General features: G+C 53.1%; 2 protein-coding genes across 4 annotated transcripts; one reads left to right on the top strand and one right to left on the bottom strand.

Annotated features, from left to right (window-relative positions):
• Positions 1 to 44: 44 nt before the first annotated feature.
• On the top strand, positions 45 to 9,342 carry POLR2C (RNA polymerase II subunit C). 3 transcript variants are annotated; one of them, XM_017676854.3, is made up of 9 exons: positions 45 to 1,779; positions 1,961 to 2,010; positions 4,053 to 4,121; positions 4,266 to 4,318; positions 6,562 to 6,690; positions 7,137 to 7,188; positions 7,406 to 7,574; positions 7,720 to 7,794; positions 8,348 to 9,342. In XM_017676854.3, exons 1-9 carry the CDS (start codon positions 1,694 to 1,696, stop codon positions 8,490 to 8,492), a joined length of 828 nt encoding a protein of 275 aa, XP_017532343.1. In that variant the 5' UTR covers positions 45 to 1,693; the 3' UTR covers positions 8,493 to 9,342. The 3 variants fall into 3 exon arrangements, with proteins under 3 accessions (XP_017532343.1, XP_017532344.1, XP_017532345.1); XM_017676855.3 differs by lacking the exon at positions 4,053 to 4,121; XM_017676856.3 differs by lacking the exon at positions 7,720 to 7,794.
• Positions 9,343 to 10,391: 1,049 nt separating this feature from the next.
• On the bottom strand, positions 10,392 to 22,362 carry DOK4 (docking protein 4). The gene is made up of 9 exons (XM_037025487.2): positions 22,185 to 22,362; positions 16,526 to 16,773; positions 12,909 to 13,016; positions 12,622 to 12,736; positions 12,217 to 12,336; positions 11,940 to 12,129; positions 11,166 to 11,304; positions 10,872 to 10,995; positions 10,392 to 10,756 (listed from the first exon to the last, which is right to left on the bottom strand). Exons 2-9 carry the CDS (start codon positions 16,589 to 16,591, stop codon positions 10,638 to 10,640), a joined length of 981 nt encoding a protein of 326 aa, XP_036881382.1. The 5' UTR covers positions 16,592 to 16,773; positions 22,185 to 22,362; the 3' UTR covers positions 10,392 to 10,637.
• Positions 22,363 to 24,022: the final 1,660 nt, after the last annotated feature.

Here is a 24,022-nt window from a genome sequence, read left to right as displayed (position 1 = left end):
CTAGCAGCCAGGGAACCTGGATTCTGGTCCTGGTGCTGCCTATGCTAATGGATAATTATGGCAACTCTACATCTCTGTGCCCAGGTTTCCCATCAGTAAATGTGGGTGATGGTCCTTTGCCCTCATCATTAGCTCCCTTGGCTGCTATTGTCTGTCACTAACCATTTTGGTGATACATTCTTTAGTGTTAATAATTTTTTTCTGCTACACTGGCTGGGCTCCCTTTGCAAGTCTGGTTAACTCTGTTAGTCTGCTCAGCCTGCTTGTACAATACCATAGACTGCAGGTGCACTTCAAAAACAGAGATTTATTTTTCACAGTTTTGGAGACCACAAAGTCCAAGATCAAGGTACCAGCTAATTCAGTTCCTACTGAGGGCTTGCTTTCTGACTTACCACCTTGTCACTGTCTTCTCATATGGCTGTTCTTATAAGGATGCTAATCCCATCATAAGGGTCCTACCCTCATGACCTCCCAAAGACTACATCTCCCAAGTACAATCACATTGGGCTTCAGCATTCAGAGGCACACAAAGTCCATGGCATTTGTCTCTGCTTTGCTGTCTCCTATCTAAGTTGACTATTGATGGGTAGTGTCACAAGCTAACAGGTGTTTCCAGTCTCTTGTGGGCCTTCCACTGGTGCCTTTCTGCACCTCTCTAGTTCTTTTTATCTCCTTACACCCTGTCAAGTTCCCAACAATAGCTATCTCAAATTTCATTCCATTCTCTCTTTTATTCTTCATAGTAGCCCTCTTGCATTCAGCAGACAACTTTAATTCTTAGTTTACTGAGATGACACAGGCTGTAGAGCAAGGGCCCCCATAATGCCCTTTCTATCTCAGGAAGAGGTGGTATTCTTTTCTAAGGCAAACTCCTCTATCTGATTACTCTTCTGCCCCCTAAATGTAGTTCCTGCCAAGTTCTATTTTAGAGCCTCTTCTCTGCGTGAGCATCTGCCACCTTTTTGAGGTCCATCAAATCTCACCAGGCTGTTGAGGGGACTTTGGTAATTCCTTATTGAGCATTCACTCTATGAAGTGCACGATGCATGCGGGTGCAGAGATGAAGAGTCCCCGTCTACCCCCACAACAGTTACACAGAACTGTAGATGATGCATTGAAGTAAAGAGTATTGTAGCTTCCTGTAGTTTCAGAAGAGCATGATCCACACCTGAAGGTAGAAGGGAAAGGAGATATACCTATCATTCCACTATACTTTGCTAAAGTATACTCACTGCTAAGGTATACTTCTGTTTTCCCATAAACGTGCAAATTTACTCCATTCTTTTAAAGGTGTCACAGTATTTCTATGTGTATTTAGGCAAGTCTATATCAATGGACAGTTAAGTTTTATTATCTTTCGCTGTTATGAACTGTGGTGAACTCCCCTGAACATGTATCGTTTGAATACAACTGCAGTATTTTGCAGTATGCAATCCCAGAAACGTTACTGTGAGTCAATAACCTGTGCGTGCTTTGCCAAATGTCTGCTCCAAGATGGTTGGACGTGGTGCATTCACAGCAGGTTGGGATGTAAAACGTCGGGCCTGGAGCAGTCCTGGCCTCCAGGCACCAGGTGGCGCTGTGGGCGCGTCTCCGCGGAAGCGGCAAGGGCCGCACTGGCCAACTTCCGGCGACAGCGGAGGAGGCGCAGCCAGGCCGAAGCGCAATCCCGGGCGGGCAGTGGGGAGAGATGCCGTATGCTAACCAGCCCACCGTGCGAATCACGGAGCTCACCGACGAGAATGTCAAGTTCATCATCGAGAATACGGACCTGGCGTAAGGCTGCGGAGGAAAGAGTCTTGCGGCTCTGGAGCTCCGGGGACAAGCCCGGGCGGGACGGGGGTCGTGTCCTTCCAGAGCTGGCCCCCGTGGCAGGGCTTTCGCCTTGGGAACCGTGGGGCGCTGGGCCGGCCTCGAGGCCGCGGCGCCCTCACACCAGTTGGTTTTCTTCCCTCAGGGTGGCCAATTCTATTCGGAGGGTCTTCATCGCTGAGGTGCCCATAATAGGTAAGCGAGCCTCGCCTCCTCGTTGCCAGGGTGACCAGTCCCCTCCGCGCCCTCCCACACAAACCTTGGGGTCTTGCCTCCGACCCTTGGTTTGGGCCGGGGGTGCGGGCGCTGGGAAAACGGCAGTGCTGGAGATTGGATCCGACCCTGTGTCCTTCGTCCAGGGCCACTTCTTGGTATCTCTCCGGCTCTCACAGGCCACCGTAGTTCCACTCTCACATACTTACGCACTGCTGAAGATCACGGGCTCAGGAGTCTGCGGACTTGGGTTCCCATACTGTTTTCAATTACTAGCCCTGAATCTTGGGCAAGTTATTAAACTGTGTGTTGCAGTTCTCTGTGTAACTTTCATACACTAATAGTATGTATCAGGGTGATACCAAGGGTTAAGTGAGGTAATCTCTATTAAGTGCCATGCGTTTAGTGAGTGTTAAGTACTAGTAAATGTTCTTTATGAATCTGTTCCTTCAGCTGCACTTATGGAGCAGATAAGTGTCAGACAATGGCGCCAGGCACTGGGATCGCAAAGCTGTATAGTATAGGGTCCTTGCCGTCACGGAGCTCACAGTGAAGCTGCAGGGGAGAGATGAATCCACAGACAACACCGATGTAAGGCAGACTTGCATCCATAATTCAGGAGAAGCATAGCTACAGTACTTTCAGCGCTAGAGGAGAGAGGATCTGTTTCTGCTCTGGGGCCAGCCAACTTGCTTCAGGTATTTCACAGTTACAAATGTATCACAGGTATTTTCTGAGAGCCAGCTTAGAAAGTTTGGGTTAGGAAAAGGAAATATAAGTCATAGCTGCTGCATTCATTGTGCAGACTCCTAAGGAAATAAGCAGGGCTAATGATTGGTAAACAAGAGAACGTGGTAGTTTATCCACCACTTCCACCCCCAGTTATTTCTTCAACTCAGGTTTGCATGCTGGTCCTCCCTCTGCTTAAGCACTCCATGTTTCTGGGCCTCAGTTTCAATGAGGGAGTTGGACTTAATGATGCAGCCCTGACATTCTGAATTTAAATGCCACATTTCCTACCTACAGAGTCAGTTCTACAAATAATATTGAGCACCTGCTACATTCTGGGCCACAGTAAGGAAGGCAGAAGTTAAGATTGCTAAGCATCCCACCCCAAGGAATTTTCAAAGCTTGAGTTAGAGACAAAACCTACACAAATTTAACAGAAGGCAAAATGTGACAAGTGTCTTAAGAAAAGTCTGGACAGAGTTTTGTGAGGGAGGAGCTTACAGGGAGAGAGGAATCATATCTGTATCATGGAGGGCAGGCAAGGCTTGGTTTATAAGAGGCTCAGGATTTTAATCTGCACAGGAGAGAATAAGAGCATGCCAGGGGGAGTAAAGAAGAGGAGACAGAAGCTTGGCTCATGGTACTCATTTGGGTTGGTTTGAGGAAACAATAGGAAGCATAAGACAAAGCAGGTTGGGGCCTGGCTGTATCTGGTCCTCTTCTGACCTCCATTCATGGAGTGCACACTCCTCATTTGGCAGCCCTCATTGGGCTCCTATACCAGTTGATTTATGAGTTTGTATACATGCAGATATTTATTTGTGAATGATTGAATATTTAAGTGTTTAAGTCCTTACCCTGCTATTTGCTCATTGCTAGTAGGGATTGGGTTTTATATTTAGCATGCCTTGCCCGTTAAAGGAATTCACTAAATTAGTTGAGTGATAACGTGTTAAATTAGGTAGTCTGCTCATTATATCATAAAATGGGATAATGGACTGTAAGTATGTGTTACTGCTGTGAGATTTTCCCTAACTTTTAAGTGCCAAACAGTGTGTGTTCTTGGATTTGGTGTTGGTGTGAATAGCAAAAGTGGGTGTGATGTGTGTGATTCTTGTTACAATGCAGATTCCAGTGCCCCACTCCAGAGTGGTGGAATCAGCATTTCTGGCAGCCTGGCCCAGGCCTCTGCTGTTTAGTAGGCCTTGGGTGATTCCTAAATCTTGAGAACTCTGCTGTAAGTCTGTAGGTGAATTTGGTAGCTACATTGCATGTCTGCTTCCTTCATGTTTTAGCCATTGACTGGGTTCAGATTGATGCTAACTCCTCGGTCCTTCATGATGAGTTCATCGCTCACCGTCTTGGTGAGTGCTGGGTTTTGGAGGATGAAAGAGGGAGGCTGTGCCAGTGTCAGAGGAGAAAGCCTCCTCACTCCTAAGGGGAATTCTAGGTTCTCCTTGCAGGCTGGCCATTCTGACCAATTTAAAGTGCTTTTCGGTTTCTTCCAGGATTAATCCCACTCACAAGTGATGACATTGTGGACAAGCTGCAGTACTCCCGGGTATGCTTCATGATTGGGTGGAATGTGGGGCAGGGGAAGCTGGGCCTTCAGCTATTAGGAATTTGTCTGACACACTGCTTCCAGCTTTTAGAAAAACAACATGGCAGTGTCTGGAGCCCAAGGCAGGCATTGGTCTCTTTGGTTCTGATGGGCCTCAGCTTGCCTAGGCTTGTGGGGCAGCAGGGATCTATTCAGCCAGCGACACAAGAAGCAGGCATACACCTGAATGTCTGTTTATATGCAACATCTGGGCTGTACCTTTTCAGAATCTGATGTGTTCAGAAACTCAGTGTTCCAGAGCTTCTCTTCCCAGGGATAGGCACCTAGGAGGCTAAAGGGGGTCAACAAAAGGTTGGAGGAGAGTTTTTGGTGAGGACAAGGAGAGGGAGTAGGAACTGGCCCACAGAGCAGTGCCTGAGGGGCTGGAGTCTGCCAGATTTGTGCCTCTCCCATAGGTGATGCTAGTTAAATGTGGCCCTCTTTCTCTAGGGCCATGTGTGCTCTCTGATAATACATTAACAGCCCTAGGATTAGGGAGAGAGCAGGACAAGATTTCGTTACCTGCATCCTTTCACCAGGGCTTTATTAGATAACAGCTTGAGACTATTCCTTCTTGGTGGCCTTGGATGAACCCATCCTCTAATATTCCCAACGGCATGTCATATTTATGGTGGCTAATTTGATGTCTTGTAAATATGTATATATTTAAATATTCAAGCACATTGAAAAGTACGGAGTTCATGTAACAAATTACTCTGCTCATACCAAATAATCTGCCACATTCTAACATTTTGCCATATTTGCTTCACATCTCCAGATTTTTGTTTTTAAGAAATAAAACATCAGAGGTATTAGTGGGAACAGTTGTAAAACCAATTGAAGAGCAGTTTGGCAATATTTTATATAAGGATATACACGTTCTGTGACCTAGCAGCTCCTTCCATTAGGTTTTTTCCTAGTATTACATTTACTAAGCAAAAGAGGAAAGTACAGAATAATACCCATCTACTTTCCATTTTCGGTTACCAGTTGTTAATATTTTGCTACATTTGCTTTATTTTTTATATATGTTATTTTTGCTGAAACTTTTGAAAAGAAAGTTGCAAGTATCATGACACTTCGCTGCTACTTCAGCATGTGTGTCTTAGGAATACAGATGTTTTCCTACGTAACCACAGTTAACCATGCCAAAGAAAATTAGCATGAGTTTGTAATACCTATTTACAGTCCACGTTCAGATTTTCCTAGTTCTCGCCAAATGTCCTTTATTGTTTTTGTTTGTCTGTGGGTCCTTAATCCAGCCAAGATTCATACATTGAGTTTGGTTTTTACATTTCTTTAGTATTCTTTTAATGTCAGACTCCTCTCTCTTCATCACTTTTTTTTTTTTTGAGGTTGTGTACCTTGCATATTGTGATCTTCCATTATATTTTGATTCTTCCATTTCATATTTCTAAGAGTGGTTCAGTACCAAGGGTCTAGGGGTCCTTCCCCTGTCACCTGTGTATGACCACAGACTCTCCAGGCTTGGCCTCTAGTTCTCCATCATCCTGTGGAAAACAAGAAAAGTAGGTTAGATTTCCCTCACTGGTGTGAGAGGGAGAACAGATTGCTTGATTACATTCTAGTGACTCTCTCCTTGCCTGAAGTTAAAATAGTAAATAGGTCCCAGCATAGGAATTAGCTGTTTCAAGAATCAGTTGTTTAAAGAATGGCCAACTGTTGATGACCATTGAACCTGGGTGATGGTTCCATTGTGGTGGGCTATTACACTCCTCTCTGCTTTTGTGAATGTATGAAATTTTCCATATGAGAAAGGTTTTTTTTGTTTTGTTTTAAAGAAATGATCACTAGTCTAGAACTTGAAAGGTACTTTTCTCTATTGTGACTGGTTCATTTTATTTTAAATGATTACATTCCTGAGCTAGTCCACTTAGGTCAAATGAAGTGTGAGCCATGAAGGGTGAAAGTATGTGGGTCTCTGAGGGTCAGGGTGAGATGTTAGCAGTGCATCACCCAGTGGTGGCCTGGCAGCTGATGGGGGTGCAAAATAAACATAGGTGCCAGCCTGTATGGGTTGCCCCTACTGGGAAGTGCCGGCACCTGAGCAGCTTGTCAGGCTGGTGTACCAGGTGGACATCTGACCCTTTTACACATGAAAAAAGGAACTGAGTATACGAAGCAGGATGCTCAGAATTCACCAGCTCTCCAGACTCAGTCCTGCCTCTCTCCCTTCTCCTCAGGACTGTACGTGTGAAGAGTTCTGCCCCGAGTGCTCCGTGGAGTTCACTCTCGATGTGCGGTGCAATGAAGACCAGACTCGTCACGTCACCTCTCGAGACCTCATCTCCAACAGCCCCCGGGTCATTCCAGTCAGTGCCTAAGAACATCCTGCTACCCAGGACCTTTGTTCTCCTTCTGGTTCTGAGCGGGCCACACGGGGGTGGATTCGTAAAAGTGGCTAACCTCTGCGTTACCCTCTGCCTTAACCTGAACCTGGCCTAGAAGTGCTGATAGTTCTGGACTCTTATCAGGGTGGGCAGAAGCATTTTTGATGGTGTGTGCCCTCTATCACTCAAGGAACCGTTTAAAGGCCAAGGTACTGTTTTGGCTGAGAAGGTTGTCACACCACCATGAAATAGGGGTTGGAGTCCAGTCATCAGTAGATTGGGTCCTAGTAGGTGCTTCCACCACCTCATTCCCAGCCATCCTGTCCTTGATTTGACAGGTTGCAACCTGGAGGTGCTAGAAGATAGTTGCCAGAAGAGGAGACTGGGAACATGAGCAGCTAATAAATGCCTCTGTTTGGGTTCCCCAGGTGACGTCCCGGAACCGAGATAATGACCCCAATGACTATGTGGAGCAGGACGGTAAGGGGCTGGCGAGAGTGTGTAGATACCTACCTGACCTGTTGCTCTGCAGGCCAGCAGGGAGGCAGATACCAGACACACCCACTTATGCTGCCTGGTCTCCTTATGGCCTTCGACGCATTTTTCCAGATGTGCATGGTCTTCCAGGGGCATTCCAGATCAGAATTTTGGAGGATCATGGCTCTCCTGGCCCTTGACGACTCACCTCTTCCCACAGACATCCTCATCGTCAAGCTGAGAAAAGGCCAGGAGCTGAGGCTTCGTGCCTATGCCAAAAAGGGCTTTGGCAAGGAACATGCCAAGTGGAACCCCACTGCCGGGGTGGCTTTTGAATACGATCCTGACAATGCCCTGAGGCACACAGTGTACCCCAAGCCGGAGGAATGGTATGTTCCCTCTGGGAGGGAAAGCAGGCATTTAGGATGAGTGGGTGTAGAAATGGCTCCTAGGAACCAAGAGGGGACAGGCTGATTTTGGCTCAGGTGCCTGGAAAGCAGTGCTAGCAGTGTGCTGACCCATGTTCAACTTTAGGCCAAAGAGTGAGTACTCCGAGCTGGATGAGGATGAGTCACAGGCTCCCTATGACCCCAATGGCAAGCCAGAGAGGTAAGACCCTGGTCTAGCACTTGGAGGTAGTGGGTAGGACGTACAGTATTGGTGCAGCCTCTGAGTCAGGCAGCCCTGTGCCCTCACATCCCAGTTCCTGTAAGTTGAGTAGCTGATGACTGCTAAGCCCATGCTATATGCACATCCTGGGGCAGATTATCATCCCCCCTGGAGTCCCTGTGAGGAAGAGGGGCCCTCCAGTTAACCCCCAAAGAAGGGTATCAACCTAGGACCAGAAATTCTGACCAGTCTTGTGATGAGGAACAGGATAATGCTGTGGAGCATGTGACACTGCTCACTTGATTCTCCATTTTCCCCTCTGTGGAATACGTCATACAGAAGTGTGAGGTTTACACAGTATCTTTTTGAGTTAGCTCCTTGAGGTCCTGTACAGTGCATGGGACCACTGTTTGTAGGCAGTGGAGATCAACCCTGGGGCAGAGTCCAGTTCCTGGTGGGAAAGGAGTCAGGATGGGAGAGGGGGTGGCCAGTGGCCAGAGGTTGTGCTAGCTAGCCTGCCTTGTGGAAGGCTCACTGGACTCTTGCCTCTCAGGTTTTACTACAACGTGGAGTCCTGTGGCTCTCTGCGCCCGGAGACCATTGTCCTCTCAGCCCTCTCCGGATTGAAGAAGAAGCTGAGTGACTTACAGACCCAGCTAAGCCACGAGATCCAGAGTGATGTCCTAACCATAAACTAGCTGCAGCTCACCTGCAGTAGCAAAAAGGGATCTGAGCCAGCAGCTGGATTTCAGATTTCCTGAGGTTCTAGTTTCTGGGGTCTGGATAGTTGCTGCTCAAGCTTCTTGGTAAAGCCATCAATACCAACGAGAAGGCAGCAGTGGGAAGAGTGAGCCCATCCCAGCCTTGCTTAGCCGCAGACAGAGTCCCAGGGGGCCACTGATATTTGAGGCAGGAGTCTTTTGAGCACCACTGGCCCTGCCTGCTACTTGCCAGTAGCACTTCCCTTAACCCTACCCTGTTTCCTTAGTGTGCCGATGGGCCGGGTCATAACTGCTCTGTTGAGAGCCACTGAGCTGGACTCCCCTCCTCTCTGGTCATCTCAGCTGTGCACATCAAACCCTTTCTGACCAAAAGTTGGGATTTTCAGTTGTACCTTAGGTGTCTGCTGTTCAGGTTGAGAGCTACACTCCTTCTTCAGGTTGCCTACAAACTCTTTCAGTCCCTGTAGTGGCATGTAGTGGGACTTCAAATTGCCAAGTGAATTTAATTGGAGAACCCTTTGAGAATAGTGTTAGATCCTGACTGCCCCCAGCCCCATATAAACTATTTCATTCTCTATCCATCAGTTAGGAACTTCATTGCCAGTAGCCCAATTATTTAGTTCAGAGGGTTGGAGGGCAAGGTCTGTCCTTGACCCCTTTTCCCTGTAGGCCGGAACATACCCAAAGCCATATTTGTGTACAGCCTGGCCAGAGAGGCCTGGAGAAAAGCAGAGATCCAGTACAGAAAAGGAAGGGATATTTATTAACAAAAGTTGTCTTTTTAAAAGTTTTTATTTTTGGCAATAAAGAGCACAACATAATCTCCTTCATGCGTCATCGTGCCACTAGCTTAAGCCAACCAGCTCTGCTTCCCTGTCCAAGGCCTTTGGCCCCTGGGCTCCCTTCTCTAGCCTAGCTTATTCGGAGGGGGAGGTGGGGGCAGCAGCGTCGGCTTCATTCCCTGGGTCAGGTTCAGAGCTGAGCTGGCTGTGGCCACCTCTCTGGCTCTAGGGCTGTGTTGGAGGGGCCTCTTTATCACCCTCCTGCCGCAACTTGAACAGTGGTTATTTACAACAATAAAGTATTACAAAAAAAACAAAACAAAACACACGCAACCAAAGGTTTGATGTGAATAGAAAGATAGCCCTTCTGCACAGTAGTCAATAAATACCAGCACTAGAAAATCAATTGCTTTAATTGCATTTCAGCAGGGAGCCTCAGCACCATGTGGGGAGGAGGAAATGGAAGGGCTCAGTTTCTGAGTGCTTTGGCTGGCCAGCCAGTGGCCAGATGCAGGCAGAGGAGCTCCCTGTGCTGGGGCATCGCCCACCCCTGGTCTGTGAGGCAGCAGAGATGCTCCCCACAGCAGTACACCCCAGCCTTCACTCCTGGCCCAGCCCTGGGACAGGAAAGAGTTCGGCACTGGCCATCCTCCACCTGGTTGAGTTAACCAGCACCCTACACCCAGGGCATCTTCTCAGCCTACTAAAGCAGGAAGGATCCTGGGCAAAAATTACATGTAAAACCAGATTTTCTCCTGAGGTGCCAACCAGATGTCACCTGCTTAAAACTCCCAAGTGCAAGGCTACCAAGTGGTGCAGTGTAAGTTTGGGTCCTTCCTGTGCCACTCTAGGTCCAGAGGAACTGAGAAGCCACCTGCTGTCTTAGCCCCTGGGAAAAGCCAGCAGTCAGGGTACCAGCCTTGAATTCTGACCGTCTCTCTGCTCTGGCCCTGGCAGCAGGAGGGCTGTACCATGGAGGACAGGAAATAGCTGCCCTCATATTCAGAGACAGCCTTGACTGTGACCTCGTCATGGGATTAATAAGTGTGTATGTGGTGGCAGGGAGGGACAGGGAAATCTCATTAATATAGAATATGTCATAGCCATATATATTAAAATCATTAACAGTATATAGTCCCACGTAACTCCAGCCCCTCACACACATGCTCAGGTGCTGTGGCCAGCCCTCTGTCTTGGTCCAGCCTCACCCTGTGGGCAAGGGACAGCTTGCTCCCTTTCTTGGGGCTCTTGGCCAACAGCCCCTTGAGGCTGTCCACAGTACACCGCAGTCAGCCCCGCAACAGGCAGCCCCAGTAGTCGGTGCATGCCAGCCCTTGTGTCACTGAGATGGGGTCTTGGCCTCGCTGCTGTCCCCCTGGCTGGGCTTTGGCTTTAGCAGGATGAATCTGTTGAGGAGGTCCGTCTCTGAGCTGGCCTGGGCTGCCCCATACCCCTCACCTGTGGATACAGAGGCAGGCTCAGGGCTCAGGTCCTGGTCAAAGACCCCTGCCCAGAAGGCCTAGTCCTCCTCAGACCCTGTGGCAGGTGAGTGTGAGTCTCTGCAGGGACTCACCGGCATAGCTGGAGGCCTCGGCGATATTCTGGGAACCTGTGATATGGTGCCAGTACGCACTGCGGGGCAGCATGGTAGTGGGCGTGCAGGGGTATGAGTAATGTTCTGTGCCCTTGTTCAGCAGCTGTGGGGCAAAGAAAGGGGTTCCTCCCGTTAGTCCTGGGGCGGTGGCTTACCTCCAAACACCCTGCCTGCCTCTACTGTACACAAGCTGCAGACACCAAACTCCAGGCACCCGCCCTGCCTGCCTACTAGGCTTCCCTGTACCGTGGACTGAGACGCCCACTGCCTCACCCTCACATTCTTCTCCATTTCCAGTAGGACACGCTTGTGCTGCTCAGCGATGGCCAGGGTGGCGCTGTGGACCCGCTGATAAATCTGTTCCCCCTCCTGTGTCTGGAAGGTGTAGAGCCCTTCCCCAGCATCACACATCCTGGGGACACAGGTGGTACAGAGGGCAACGTGGTGAGGACCCAAGCAGTGGGGTTCTCCTGCACACACTGGCTGCACCCCAGGCCCTCCAGAGAGCAGGCAGGCTATAGTCCAAGGGTCTGACCACACAGTTCAAACGTGCTGAGCATTTTCTATTTACCAGGTGGCGATCTGAATGCTTTATAAGAACCCATTCAGTTTTCTCAAACCATTTTACAGATTAAACTGAGGCATGAAGAAGATAAGTAACTCAACCAAGATGATAAAGAGGATTATACAGAAGTCTAGGCAAACTGGTTCCAGAGTTCAAACCATGGGTTACCCAATCCTCAACATAATTCTAGGAGGAGGGTACTTTTACTATACTCTATTTGACAGATGAGGAAACAGACTCAGGTCCACAATCAGAGCTGGTAAGTGCCAGTACTAGCATTTGATTTGAGCCCAGTTTGATACTTAATAGCTGCACTGGACCTGCTTGCTATAAACCTCAATTTCTTCATCTTATAAAATGGGAATATTACATTCCCTTTTGGATTATCACGCTGATAAATAAACTCCCAGCACATGCCTGCCAGACTGAAAGGCAGCCACCATCATGACTATGGGGGGACAGTGGGGAGACAAAGGTCCTACCGGCCAGCCTCGAAGGTAAAGCGTGTGGCATCCCGGCCATAGCGGCGCAGTGAACAGAGGGGCCATGAGACGAGCTTCACGCGGGGGTTGTGTATGTCCCAGAGGTAGATGTTCTCGTGGGTGATCTGCAGCTTACACTCGCCATACACGTCCAGGTTGGGGCAGGGTAAGAGGAAGACGTTGAAGCGATCTGGAGAGGGAGAGGATGAGCAGGCCTGGAGTTTCCCAGGGGAGACCTCCTCCCCTCCTTTTTCCCACCCCCAGTGCCAGGCCTCACCTGTCTGCTCACACTGCACCCCTGGGGCCAGGAGGTCCGGCTCTCCCAGACTGATGTCATTGAGCCGTGCTCCCAGACACTCCACAGACAGTGTCTTGTACCATTCCTCCGCCTCCAGCTCTGGAGAAAATAGCACCTTGTCACGCTGCCAGCCCAGGATCCCCCAGAAGCCCATGCCATCTGCCTCAGCCTCAGTTATCCTAGCATGCAAGGCAGGGAGAGCAAGTCCAGTGGACTCTGCCTGCCTGCCCCACCTCATCCTGGGGGCTCCCTCAAAGCCCCCCCAGCCTCCCCCACATCATGCCCAGCCAAGGCCAGCCCTGCTCTACGTCTTCCCCACTGGGCTGCTGAACCTCGACTAGCCCAGGGTAGGCTGAATGGAGGCCTGAAGCCCCAGCTTCTCACCGGAGTCGCAGGTGAAGGTACGTGCTGAGTCGTCGGTGAATATGATGGCCACCGCCTGCCTCTTGGTCTCCTTGGGGAGCCGCGTGACACACTTAACATTGCTGATCTCAGTCACCTGGGACAGCATCCACAAGGGACTCAGCCAGGCTGACAGCCTCCCTCTGCATCCCCCACAGTTCTGCCACCCCCAGGAGCGTGCTCTCAGACCACCAGACTCTTAGCAAATGATTATTGCTTATGGGGGATGGGGGTGTCGGGGAGGAACTAAGGGGGCCCAGGCCCCTAACCTTAGGGCAGCCTCGGAGGCACACTGACTTCTCATCTGGATACTTCTCCAGCCGCTGGGGCCCCTTGCTGGAGGATTTCCGGAACACTAGCCAGCACCTCCGGTAGATCTGCGGGGCAAGATGGTAGGATGATCAGGCCTCCCGGGGCTACTCCCACCCAAGGTGGCCCTGAAGTTACCCCTGCCTGCTGCAGGGGGCAGTGCCACACAGCTTTCCCTGAGCCCCAGCCCAGGAGAAAACCTGGGGACAGCTGACACCAGCAGTGACACCCTCCTAGGGCAGAGGTCCCCTCCTCAGATTGAAAAGGCAGTCATTTCTTGGCTGGCTCTGAAAGGTTCCATAAAGGTGCTTGTGGAGTCACCCTTTGCTATGTGCTCAGCTCTGGGTAAAGTTATCCATAGCCAACATTTATTGAGTGCTTCCTATGTGTACTTTTTCTTACTGGCACTCTTCATAGGGTTACTCTTGAGGTCAATTCGATTATCATCTCCACTTTATAGATAGGGAAACTGAGGCACCAAAAAGTTAAGCAAGGTCTAATAAATAGGGGGAGCTGGTATTTAAAGCCGGCAGTCTAGATCCGCCACTGATACTGGAAACCACTGCACACATTCTGCCAGAGCTCCAGTGGCACCAGTCACAGCAGAGGGAGTGCCTAAGGACAGGGCTTAGACCCTTGCCCACTCCCAGCCTGCACATCACCGCAACCCTTGTTCTCAGAGCCTAGAAAGGCTCTTACTGTGGATAACACCCCCTCTCAGCAGTCGCCCTCTCTCTTCATTCTCTGACCAACCCAGGAGTGTAGGAAGCCAGGATCAGTTCCCTGTTCCAGCTGGGAAACCAGAGGTTTTCAGAGGTAAAGGGGCAGAGTCAGGAACCTGGGGTTATCCCAGAGCACCATGCCTTCCCAGGCAAGGTTCCCTCGTCCAACCACTGCCAATGACCCTGTGCCTACAAGCACCCAGATTCTCTATAGTTCATGGACTCAGGAGGGGCAAGGAATGAGAGAGCGGGGAGCCCATCATGCTCTAGGGGCAAACTGGCTGATCAAACCTGCCAGGGGTTGGCCCCGCCACCTGCCAGGCTGCTGACTCTTCCTCCCATGGCCTCTTCCCTCCTGACTCAGGCTTTCCTCCAGCTCAAAGTCTAGCTGGGCCATACTATTTCAGCAGGCACTCCAGAAGTCTGGCAAAGCCCACTCCCCAGGATTCTCTGGTGCTCCTCTCACTGGCAAACAGGGAGACTGAGGGCTGCCCAGAATAGAGCAGGGAAGGTAAGGGAGCCTCTGGGCCACAGCCCCAAGCCACCCTCCCTCTGGCCCTGCTCTGCCATGTAGGCACCAAGTCCTCGGCGGGCAGAGCTCCAGGGTGCAGTGGGTCTAGTCCCCATACGAATCAGCCACTCAGAACCAGGCCATTTCTGGTTCCTGTCTAGGACTCCAGGAGGTGTGTCTGACCCTGCACCGTGACCCTGGCTCAGCCCCTGACCTACCCCCCTAAACCACAACAGATCTCAGCTGGGTAGCTCCTTTAGCGCAGAGACTATTTATTCTCAGAATCCTTCCTCACATCCTGGTTGACTTGTTAACAGCTCTGCTGAACAAATGAGTGACCACATGAAGGTGAAGGGATGGGGTGAATGGATGGATGGATGAACGAATGAATGAATGAATGAATGAATGCACATTGCCGACCCAGATGTGCCCTGCCAGGCTGGGCTTCAGGCAGCAGGCAGAAGGCCTGGGGGCCTGAGTACCCTGGTTGCCTGGTTACAGGACACACACACACACACACAGACACACACACACACACACACACACACAGAGCCCTAGGGAGCATTCCCACTGCGCTCAAGAGCCCTCCTTCCCCACTTCTCACAGGTCTTTGATCAGTGCTTCAGAAACACTCTGCCACAGGGAGGAAGGCGGGAGGCAGGCCCTGGCGGGAAGGAGGATCTGCTCCTGATCTTTCAGCCCCTCCTGCTTCCCTCTGTGGGCTGAGAAAAGAATGGCTGGCCTGGGACAAGAGTGACAGAGTGACTGCAGTCCCTCACATCAGGTCTGGGTGGGGGGAGCTGAATTCCCTGAGTGGGAGGGCCCCAGACTGGGCCTGGCCACACCCCAGCTCCCAACACCTCCCCCAGCTGTGCCCACCGGTCAGCCACTTGGGTTCCCAGGTCTGAGCACAAGTGGTTTGCCTTTCTGACAAGCTCTGCCCTGAACAGGGCCTCAGTCAGCTGCTCCCAGGGACCTGCTAGGTCCAGACCCATAGGAGGGAGGAGCCATACTAGAAGCTGGGCCCCTACCCCTCTGCCTCCCCACCTCAGCCTCAGCTTCTCTCCTTGTTATGCACTCCAGGTGGGCTCCAACCTTCTCTCACCAAGAGCCAAGTGGCTGATGGCCACCAGGGCCCGGTCTCCTTGTCTCAGGCTGCGATACAAATTCAAATCCAGTTAGGACTCCAAATATGTCCACCAGCTCAGCTGTTGCCCCCTACCTGGACAGAACCAACCCCGACAGGGGCCACAGGATGGGAAGGAGGGACAAGAACCACCCCTTTTTAAGGCCACCCTTGCTCCTGTCTGGTACCCAGGCAGGAGTGTCACATCAGAGCCCTGATCTTCCCCAACCCAACTCAAGCTAAGCCAGGAAGCCTACAGCAGTCAAATTGCACCCCCATCAAGGCACTGGGGGAGGGGAGGGCGGGACGGAAAGGAGACCCAGGTAAAACACAAGACTTGGGCCACTTGAGCCGGCAGGGTTTCCTTCCTTCTGGGGATGGGCAGCTGGCCAACCCCTCACTGGAGGTGGGGAAGGGTCAACAAGGGAATAGAGTCAGCTCTCGGACAACTTCCGCAACATTAAGTTGGTCCCTGGGGCCCTATTCATGCTTTCTGGGGGACACCAGTAGGAGAGAAAAGGGTGTATGGCCAAGAGAGGTATGGCTGAGGCCTCATCTCCAAAGACTGTCCAAGCCCCTAGCTCGGGCCATGCACCAAGCAAGCAGGAGCCCCCTGCCAACAACTTGGAGGAAAGCAGCCTGCCCCAAGTTGCCATTCATAAACCACAGAAACAGCCTCTGCACCCCTCACACCAGTGCCCTTCCCCCACACCAAACACTCTCCTTTTCAAAGTAAAAGCACCCACCAAAAATAAATAATAAATACCCCTACACAGAAGCAATGGGAAGCAGAGGGCAATAAGGTAGTTGAAAGAGGCCAGCAGAGGGGAGGAGAGAGAGGGGGAGGCGACAGCGAGGAGAGGAGGCAGGAGGAAGTGAGAAGCTGGGTCTAGGCTTAGATACAGCCCAGTATTTCCAGCGGCTCCTGCTGCTGCCCTGTTGATAACTTCGACAATAGCAGGGGAGCCGCCTGCCCCTCAGCGGCCACCACTGGCCTGCTGCTGGGATGCCAGCAGCCCTAAGGGGTGGGGGCTGCAGCAGGCAGGGCTGGACCCAGGGACCTGCCAGGCAGCCTACTGGCAAGGAGCCTCGAAATCACAGATGCATGATGTTGGGCCACAGGCAGGCAGCCGTGCACCTAGACACACAAGGCTCCAGACCAGGTCCTGGGGCATCCGTCCCGTGGCAGGGCGGATGGTCCCTTGGAGGGTGGCTCACCCCGAGCTTCCTGCTCTTCATCTTCACGTAGCCTTGCTTGACGATGTCATTGAAATTGGTCGCCATGGTTTCCCCACTGCCTTTGGGGCTCAGGCCTGGCCAAGGCGAGGAGGAAGGATGGCCAGGTGGCCTCGGTTTCCGGGCTCCGCCAATCACCTGTTCCAGACACTCCGTGGGGCTGCCCAGCCGGCTGCTCCTCACCTCGTCCGCCTCAGCATTGTTCTAGTGGCTCTTTTGCCTGGCGCCTGCTGGAAGTACAAATGACAGGGAGATTAGACAGTGACATCTTTCTCTTTCCCTGGCTGTCTCCCTCTTTTTTTCTTCCTCTTCCCACACTCCTCCCTTCCTCCCTCCCTCCCTCAGCCCGCCCTTCTTCCTTCCCTTCCCTTCCCTCCCCACCCCAGGATGGCAGAACCATTCAGGAAAACCTAGGTGGAGGCAGCAGCAAGGAAAATGGTCCAGCCCAGTCCCCTCCCTCCCGGCTGGGGCTGGCAGTTAACCCCTTCCTGGCAGGACTGACACTGGCTCCCACTCTAGAGGTGGGGGCCCGGGGAGGGAGGTGGCTCTGAAGCTGAAGTCCGGCCCTGTCTCCTGTTACAACTTTGGGGTCCACTTGTCCAGGGCAAGGCCTCCTCCCTGTGTGCAGGAGCCCCACAGGAGAGCCTTCCCAGAGTTGGGGAGTCCCCAGGGGACAGCACAGTCTGGTGTCTGAGTGAACCTCACACTCCCTGAGGTTGACAATCTGCTTTTCAGTCTCAGCAGACCCCCAAAGCCTCTGTCCCACCCCACCCTATACCTGGTTTTCTCCACCTCCACAAGGGAGGCTGAGAATCAAGCCCCCTCAGGCCCTGCTCCCAGCCCCTGGAGCTCTTCTACCCTGGAGTTCCTCTGGGTGCTGCTTCCTGGGTGGGAGGGCAGAGTCCAGAGGGGGCGGACCCCCAGATAAGCCTGAGGAATGTGCCAGACCAGCTGGAGGTGCTGCTGTGGAAGCTCATACCTCCCCCTGGCCCTGGTGCTGGGAAGACCAGGCTGCTCTGTGAGGATGCCAGGTCTGGCCAGGCCATGCAGCACTCCTATGTCCTAAGCATGAGCAGGGAGACTTAGCAATCACCTGGCCTGGGGCAGAGGACACAGCCAGACGACAGGGAGGGTCACCAAGGGGAAGTCAGTTGGCACAGGAAATGAGCGTACCAGCAGGGGCCACTCAGAATCAGGCAAATAAACAGATAATGAAGACTCAGACTCAGAAGGGGGTTTCTCAGCAATGACCCAGTCTACTAACACCCATTTCACAGATGGAGAAAAGAAAGTTGCTCGGAGAGGATAGCAGCATGGCTAAGGTCATTCAAGTCTGGGACACAGCCACAGATGAGGAGGAGTTCCAGAGTGGGTGATGGAGGCAGGCTTGCGGGTGGAATGTTCTGCAGCCACCTCTGGCTGCCTGCCACCACCTAAGCCGTCTCCACCATCCAGGCCCAGAGGCAGGTCTGTGCCAGCAACACGGCCCCCCAGTGTCTCCAGGATTGCTGGGTGGGAATGGAGCAGCATTTCTTGGGTCAGCTGGGCACCTATGCTGCCAGGATGGAGCCCTGGGGCAGGCATGCTACTGGACCTGCCAGCAGCGTGGCAGTAATTAATCTTCTGGAGGCCTGTCTGTTGAGTCCCTAACAAGGAATAGATGGGACTACTCCAGGGGCACTTGCAAACAAGGGGAGAGGCAGAGAGGGCATTGCTTCCCTATCCCACCTGCACCCTGACAGCCTTTCCAGGACTCCCCTCGGATGCCTCCCTGCCCATTCACTCCCTCTATTCCAGCCCGCTGGGATCCAAGACCCTCCTAAATGGGACACCCAAGTGATCTGCTTTCCTCCTGTGAAATGTGGTCTGGGGTCCCCTCCCTAGCACTGACCCCAAACAGCCCTGCCTCACCTGGGTGCTGGCAGTCAGAGATGGGTATATTTTCCCAACCCTGTATCTACCGCCTGCCTCTGGGGCTGCCTTGCCGCCACAGCAAGGACCGTTCTGTAAAATTCCCCTCTACATGAGAGCAGACTGGCCACTGGCTGTGGCCCACATCATGGAAGGCCCCGTTCAGAACATACCTACAAGAAAACAAGAGGCCCCTGGATTCATTCGAGGCAGTCCAGGATGTGGCACAGCCAGGAAGGTGAATCCAGCTGACCAGATGGTTCTGGGCAAGCCCTTTAACTTCTCTGTGCCTTAGTTTCTCCAACAGGATGGGGGGGGAAAAATGAGGCTAAATCTCCCTACTTTAAATGAAGAAATAAACCGTTGAGACATCTGCCTGCCCATTTTGGACCCAGAGCTTCTGCCTCAAAAGCAAGGCCTTCTTTTATTTCAACAGCTACTGCCCAGCCAAGGGCTGTGAAACCACCATAATCCAGCCTCCTGCCAGCCCAATGCAGGCCTCCCCTTCATGGCTCCACCAGTTACCTTCCCAGTGGGTTGCCAAGCTCTCAAGAGCGCCCCTATCATGTCTGTTCATAGGTCCACACTCGTCCCCATATCTCAGGGTCTAGAATCAGCCCCGCAGACATAAACCAGCAGAAGAGCAACCTTCCCCTGGAAGTCTGGGTGGCACGAGGCCTGGCAGCTCACTCTGGCCCCAGTCCCAGGGACTCCTGGCCATACTCAGTCCCTAATAAAGTTTGCAAGAACAAGACCCTGCCTGGTACCCAAACTGGTACAGCAAAGGGGAGTTGAGGAGGTAGGGAGAGAGGGGGAAGGGCCAACAGATGGGCCCACAGATTTGACAGACAATAGGATAAGGTGTGCGTGGGGGGGGGAGCCCAGAATCAACCCATTCCCCAGACATTCCCCAGAGTGTTAAGCTGGAGAGGTGGCTCCTGGCTGAGCTTGTGCAGGCCCAATGGAGCCTCAAGGAGTGGAGCCCAGCAGAGCTCAATGGGGCCAGGAACTGAGCAGAGGCAGTCCCTGCTCTGTGGCCCACAGGGCCACTCTCCCCATTGCTCCTAAGGCACCCCCAGTTCTGCCTCTCATAAGCCTGCAGCAGGGAAGAATGCCTCACTAATTCAAGAGGCCGAGGTCTCAGACCTGTGAGCTCAGCTCTGAGCACCCAAAGCAGCTAAGCAGGGTGCCCAGCAGCCCCCTCAACACTGCAGGAGGCAAGGGGCTACCCCCATTCTTCCTCCCTGCCTGGCATCAATGTCTCTGCTCAACCAGAAACAGTATCCGCCCTGAGCCAGGCACCCACAGGCTCCTTCATGCAGAAAGCAGGACTCTGAAACGCCTCTCTCCCCAGGAAGGGCAGGTGGGCTGTGGGGAGGGGGTAAGGAGACTCCCTGGTGCCCAGCAAAGGGGTGGGGCGGCCCCCTGCCCCATGGGGCAGCCACTAAGCACTCCCTTCCCGCACCTGAATTCTGCCTGGAGGCTTTGGCTCCAGAACAAACGCCACTCGCTGCTGTTAGCAACCAATTACTGAGCAGGTGCGGCTGCCTGCCTGGCTGGGCCTCCACACCTATGACAAATCGGATCTTATCAGGGCTTCAAGAATAGCCCTACCTGGACATGGCCTCACAGCTCACAGGGCCTGACCGCCGCCACACCATGGCAGTGATCCTATCAGCAGGATTGTCTCCAGCACCCAGAGATATTTCCCACCACCAGGGTCTGGCCCTCTCTCTGCCAGGGCGATTGTTATCAAGGAATGGGTATTCCCACCCCACCTGCCTCCTGCCTCCACGCATGCAAATCCCCATGAGGAACCACCACCTAAACACTGCAGGTCTCATCCAAGGTGGGTGGCAAAGACAGATCAAATACCCAAAGGGACAGAGCAGACAGTGGGAGGAGGGGACAGCTGAACAGCAGCAGTCTCCTGGGCCCTCAAGTCAGGAAAGTGGTGCTATGCCTCCACACCACCGCCATTCTGTTCTCTACCCGGGTCCCCTGCCCACCCCTCCAGCTTCATCCTTGCCCTGCTCAGTATGCTGGCCATGCTGGCATTCTTTCTAATCCTCATTATGCCTAACTCCCTCCCATGAAGGACCCCACTTGCAGTTCCCCGCTTATAACATTGTTCCTTCAGGTGATCCCAAGGTTCATTCTACCACTTCATTCAGTTCTCAGCTCAAAGGCCACCTCCTCAGAGAAGCCCTCCCTGACCACCCTGGCCAAAGGAGCCCTGCCAGACAGCCTCTATCACAACACCTAGTTTCAGCCTTTGTCACACAGATCACTACAGGATTTTCTTGTTCTTTCATCTGTTCATTTGCTACTGGGCCATTCTGTTTCCTCAAATGCTCTAGAATGGCAGCTCCCTGGTGCTCAGCCTTGTCTGTCTAGTTAACAGCCCCATCCAAGCACTTAGGATGGTGTCTAGCGCAGAGTAGGTGCTCAATATATGGAGACTGAAAGCATAATTTTCTCCAGGATTTGCCCTCCTCACCACCACCAAAATCCACCGGGCGGGACCCCACTAAACTTCCAGAGGCGTGTGAGCGGCTGCAGGCTCCCACCTCCCTGGATCCCAGGGTCTTCCCAGTGCTGTTTTGGCCAGCAAATTGTCATTCCTGGAGAACCAGTCAGGCTCCAGACCCACAGTTTGGTTCAAAGCTGCCTCAGGGGAGAAAGCACTGCTGAGCCTGGGTCCAGGCCTGACAGGGCAGCCCCACCTCTGCCGGGGCTGCTGGGTGAGGTCATGCCCAGCCCTGCTGCCCTGGAAGGGAAGAAACCAGAAGCAGCCAGCACCCAGGCACAGAGAGGCAAGCACCTGGGTGGAGGGGGGCAGCTTGTAGGACATATCCTGAGTGAGGTCTGGGACAGGAATGGCCTGCGCAGGAGTCACATCTCTCTGAAAGGGACAAGAAGAGAATCTGCACTAAAGGCCAGCCTCTAAGTGCTGCTGTGATCCTGCCAGGCCCCTCACTGCCCTTGATTTTCAGACCCCTACTCCCCAAAGCCTCCACCCAAGTGTCCTGACAACTGCCATGCACCCAGCGCTTGGGACAAGCAGGCTGCGTGGAGGCCGTGCTCTGCCCACATCAGCCAGGTGCTCAGCCTCCGCTCCTGCCTCTCTGCGCTGACAGGAAAGCATTTAACTGGAAGCAGGACCTTGGGGGCTCTGGGGAAAGATGGACAGGACCTCACTCCAGGGGAGAGAGGTTCAAGGAAAGGAGGCAGCTGGCCATGAGTTTGAAGTTGCAGGAATAGGAACCATTTGCAGGTGGGGGTGGGCAGTGGGGGTAATTAGGATGCAGAAAATAGTCTCTTGGAATTCGGGGGAGCTGTGAGAGCAGCAGGCCACGGGGAGCAGGAAAGTGGGTGGACGACAGGGGCTGCGATGGGCTGGGTTATGCCCCTTGGGATGGCAGGCCCCGGGAGCAGGGAGCACAGGGGCCTGGGCTTCTCGGACAGGTAAATGTGGGGCAAGCGTGAGGTCGGGTCGACCTGGCTTCCCTGGATAGAGAGCTGGGGGGTAGGTGGAGCTCAAGGGATAGTTTCAAGGGCCAGGGCTGGTTTTCGGGAACGGGTCCCTGGGGCCTCCCGACATGGGAGGAAAGTCCCATGGGCTTGGAGAGTTGTGGGGTCGGAGTCGCCGGGGTCTCGCCGACTCGGACGCGGCCTGGGGGAGCCCCTCCCGGGGGGGCCCCTCCCCGCCTCCCGTCCCTCTAGTTACCTGGGCGCCGCGCCCCGGGCCGGGGGCGCTCGCTCGGCAGGCGGCGGGCCAGGCTCATGCCCGCGTCAGGGCGGCGGCGGGGCCTCCGGGCGGGGACGCGAGGGAGGTGCGGTCGCCGGGCTCGGTCCCGGAGGGCACCCGGCTGCGCTCCGCCGCCCGCCGCGCGGCTCCCGGCACCGCCCCCGCCGTATTCCTCCGAGCCGCGGGACACGTGCTTCCGCCCGGCCACCCCCAGCTCGCCTCCGCTGCCCCTTCTGGCGGCCCTCGGTAACCCCGGCTCAGCCCCACCGCCCCGCCCAGGAGCCCAAATCCCAATCTCACATCGCCTCTCAGACCCTGAAAGCTGAACCCCACATTAGCTCCTAGCCTCCAAACCTAACCCCCTAACTACTGCGGAAATCACCCACACACACCCATCGCTCCCCAATCCCATGGGTGATTCCCAGGGCCCTCCACAGTCCTGCCTCCCCGACCTAGCAGTCTGCTGACCTCCTTCCTCCCCTGGCCTCCCCTCCACCCTCCAAACACCCAGTTCTCCCATTCTGCACCCCCTGAAACTGCCCTCAAGTCCAAGCCACATTCGCATTCATCACCCCGCAGAGCGCAGAGCGCGAGCGCATGCACACACACACATACAAACACCCCGCACTGCCCCCCTAACCCCAACTCCCTGGGGCTTGAACAGGTGCTTTGTCACTACCTTGCTGGAGTCATCAACCAAACCGCCTGCCTCCTCCCGGCTGCGCCAGGTGGGAGAGGGAAGTTGCCTAGGACCTGCCCTGGAGAACAAACTGCCTCTCCTCTCAGTTTTGCTGGTCACCCGTCAATACCAGTGGTTCTCCAAGTGTGCTCCCTGGGCCCAAGGACCAGCATCTGCATCACTTTGTAACAAATGCAAATTCGCTGCTCCACCCTAGACCCATGAAATCAGAACCTCCAGGAGGAGTGCCCAGAAATCTGTGTTTTCACAAGCTCTGGGTAATTCTGAAGACCACTAAGCCACTGCTTTAGACCAAATAATACAAAACAACTGAAATCTTAAGAAATGAAAATGTCAAGTCCAGCCCTCTTCCAGGATTCCTCAGAGGGACAGACCTCATGCTGGACGGCAGTGCTCACCCAGTGGAGTCCATGCCCCTGCCTCCCAGACATGGGGCCTCAGCCTTGCCTGGGCTTGCCCAGGGGATTTCTTCCCTTGCCCTGAAAATTTCCCTGGATGGTGAGTGTGGTGACCACCAAGTGAGCCCAGAGCCTCCCAGCAGCCTCGCGGTCTGGGCCTGAGCTAACCAGCCCAACAGTCAGTGACTGGCCTGAGCCTCAACCTCGTGACCTCCCTCCCCTTGCATCCTTCAAACTTGACCCCATCTGTTTTGCTTCAAACCACAGCCCATAAAGCCCCTAGCATCTGATCCATCACAGCAAACTGTTTTCGCCACAAGAAACCTCTGGAGGACTTTTAGCCAGCAACAATTGTGCGCTTTCACAATCAAAAAGCATCTTCTTTTGAGTGGGGTTTCCCAAACTTCTTCATTCTCTCATCCTCATAATTGCCCAATCTACTCTCTGTCTGTACTGTTGCCACTTATTTTTTTAATTAAACTTTTTATTTTGAAATACTGGAAGATTCACATGCAGTTGTAAGATGCAATACAGGGATCCATGTACCTTTTCCCAGTTTCCCCAAATGGTAACATCTTGCAAAACTAGACTACAACATCACAACCCAGATATTGATATTAAAACAGTCAAGACAGGGAGCATTTCCACAACCACAAAGATCCCTCATTATTCCCTTTTATAGCCAAACCCACTTCCCTCTCTCCTTCACCCTTCCTTAC

Source organism: Manis javanica, chromosome 17 (assembly GCF_040802235.1).
Source record: "Manis javanica isolate MJ-LG chromosome 17, MJ_LKY, whole genome shotgun sequence".
NCBI classification, from domain to species: Eukaryota; Metazoa; Chordata; class Mammalia; order Pholidota; family Manidae; genus Manis; species Manis javanica.
This window is presented reverse-complemented; position numbering and strand designations above follow the sequence as displayed.

Excerpts from the sequence above, each read along its gene's own strand:
- POLR2C (XM_017676854.3), top strand. The coding sequence starts at position 1,694 with ATGCCGTATGCTAACCAGCCCACCGTGCGAATCACGGAGCTCACCGAC. Across the intron at positions 6,691-7,136 it reads ACAGCCCCCGGGTCATTCCA|GTGACGTCCCGGAACCGAGA; the intron begins GTCAGTGCCTAA and ends TGGGTTCCCCAG. Across the intron at positions 7,575-7,719 it reads TACCCCAAGCCGGAGGAATG|GCCAAAGAGTGAGTACTCCG; the intron begins GTATGTTCCCTC and ends GTTCAACTTTAG.
- DOK4 (XM_037025487.2), bottom strand. The coding sequence starts at position 16,591 with ATGGCGACCAATTTCAATGACATCGTCAAGCAAGGCTACGTGAAGATG. Across the intron at positions 11,305-11,939 it reads TTTACCTTCGAGGCTGGCCG|GATGTGTGATGCTGGGGAAG; the intron begins GTAGGACCTTTG and ends CTGTGTCCCCAG. Across the intron at positions 10,996-11,165 it reads AAATGGAGAAGAATGTGAGG|CTGCTGAACAAGGGCACAGA; the intron begins GTGAGGCAGTGG and ends TTTGCCCCACAG.